At 38.7% G+C, this 1,827-nt stretch overlaps 1 protein-coding gene across 3 annotated transcripts in view; it reads right to left on the minus strand.

The window, feature by feature from the left end:
- Positions 1–1,827, minus strand: part of LOC106870691 (natural resistance-associated macrophage protein 2) — a 32,138-nt gene that overhangs the window by 2,695 nt on the left and 27,616 nt on the right. For all 3 annotated transcript variants that reach the window (XR_008265826.1, XM_014916851.2, XM_014916853.2), the window contains one exon: positions 1,601–1,633. Coding sequence is in view for 2 of the 3 variants with exons in the window: in XM_014916851.2 (XP_014772337.1) it covers positions 1,601–1,633 (33 nt within the window). In the remaining variant the exon portion in view is untranslated. The remainder of the gene's footprint in view (positions 1–1,600; positions 1,634–1,827) is intronic.

The raw sequence follows: 1,827 nt of genomic DNA on the forward strand, positions 1-1,827 counted from the left end.
GTTTTTAGTAGAAAGTGGGTTATACATCTTTAGACGTATACCTGACTTTCCTACTATAAACTTAGAATATAACGGAACGCTGAACTCCAGACTATCAACTTAAACAACACTTTATTCAGGTGGTAAATATATACATCTTTAGTTCTTGTTGTTACAGCTTCTGTTGTGTATGAGCATAGTTGTTGAGACGTTGTTCTGTAGTTGTAAGCGAGCTGTCGAGTGTAAGTCCGAAAGATGTAGAGAGACAGCTTAACCCGTAAAGAGAATGTCTCCAGATTGGAGTATTAGAGACACTCTTGACACGTCCGTGCTCATGGTCGGCCGACCGTAAAAGAGATAGAATTAAGCGGGAACGCTTGCTTGTTTAATTCCACGCATGCGCACAGCGTTACTACAAGTTCTTGAACATCCAGCATTGGGATCAGGTATGGATGAGGATTTGTTATATGCTAACAATTGAAATTTCGAATTTTAAAAGAACTCCCAAAATTTGTCAACTTCCAAGTTGTTTCATATAAACTGAATTTAAAGTAATACCATATTGGTAGGGTACCAATAAATGCTTTATTTTCACTGCTCTTTTTAGTTTTGGGCTGCAGACCCAATTAGCCCTTTGCAGGAGCCACACTGAAGGCCTGTATGGATTGCAGCTTTAAGCTGGTCAACAATGTGTCAGTACTATTAAACAATTGCTGGTCTGTTCAAATCTATGACATGGATTAAGACCTTCCAGTCCTGAGGAGCAGATACAAGAGTCCAGTACGTTGGTTTGAGTTAAACTTTGGGTGATCAATCGTTACCTTCATCATCATCGTTATTTAATGTCTGCTTTCCATGCTGCCATGGGTTGGATGGTTTGACTGAGGGCTGGTGAGCCGGAAGGCTGTACCAGGCCCCAATCCAATCTGGTAATGTTTCTACATCTGGATGCCCTTCCTAATGCCAACCACTCCGAGAGTGAAGCGGGTGTTTTTTATGTACCACCAGGACGAGGGCCAGTCAGGCAGTACTGGCATTGGTCATGCTCGGATGGTGCTTTTTATGTGCTACTGGCACGGGAGCCAGTCAGGCAGCACTGGCAATGACCATGCTCGAATGGTGCTTTTTACATGCCACCAGCACTGGCATCAAACACTTGAACAGTGCTTCTAATGTGCTACCAGCATGGGAGCCAGTCAGATGGTACTGGCATTGATCACACTCAAATGGTGCTTTTTACATGCCATCAGCATCGGTGCCAATCAGGCAGTACTGTCATCGGCCACAACAACAACTGATTTTAATCAACAGTCTGTTTTTAATCTTTATATGATGTCCTAAAGTCTGAGAATTAAAATAAGTTGCATATACTTTAAAGCTGTTAAGGAATTTTTCTCTTCACTTGCTTACTTAATACAGAAACTAAATTAAGGATTAGCACCAGCTCTAATGAAGCATTGTATGTTTTAAAGGGTTAACTCAAAGTTAAACAGAAGTCATAGGTACTTGTTGAATTCAATCTAACTGCTATTCCTATTTTACAACATACAACATTAATTATAAGCGATTGGAAGGAAATTAATTAGGATCATATTTTTTAAACATATAAACAGAAACTTACCTTTAACTTGAGGCAATTCTTCTTCCCAATACCCTAAAAAAAAATTGTTAATGTTATAATTGAAAAAAGGTTTGTGCAAAACATCTTTTGAACATTTTTTTTTTTTTGAGTACTTAGGATTTTGGAGAGAAAACCTTCACCAAATACATCATAAAGGGGTCACTGAGTATTTTATTTGAGTGTTTGTGGAGTATGAAATCCAGCATGATTTTATAATAAAGATATTT

The sequence above is a fragment of the Octopus bimaculoides genome, chromosome 17, assembly GCF_001194135.2.
Source record: "Octopus bimaculoides isolate UCB-OBI-ISO-001 chromosome 17, ASM119413v2, whole genome shotgun sequence".
In the NCBI taxonomy this organism is placed as follows: Eukaryota; Metazoa; Mollusca; class Cephalopoda; order Octopoda; family Octopodidae; genus Octopus; species Octopus bimaculoides.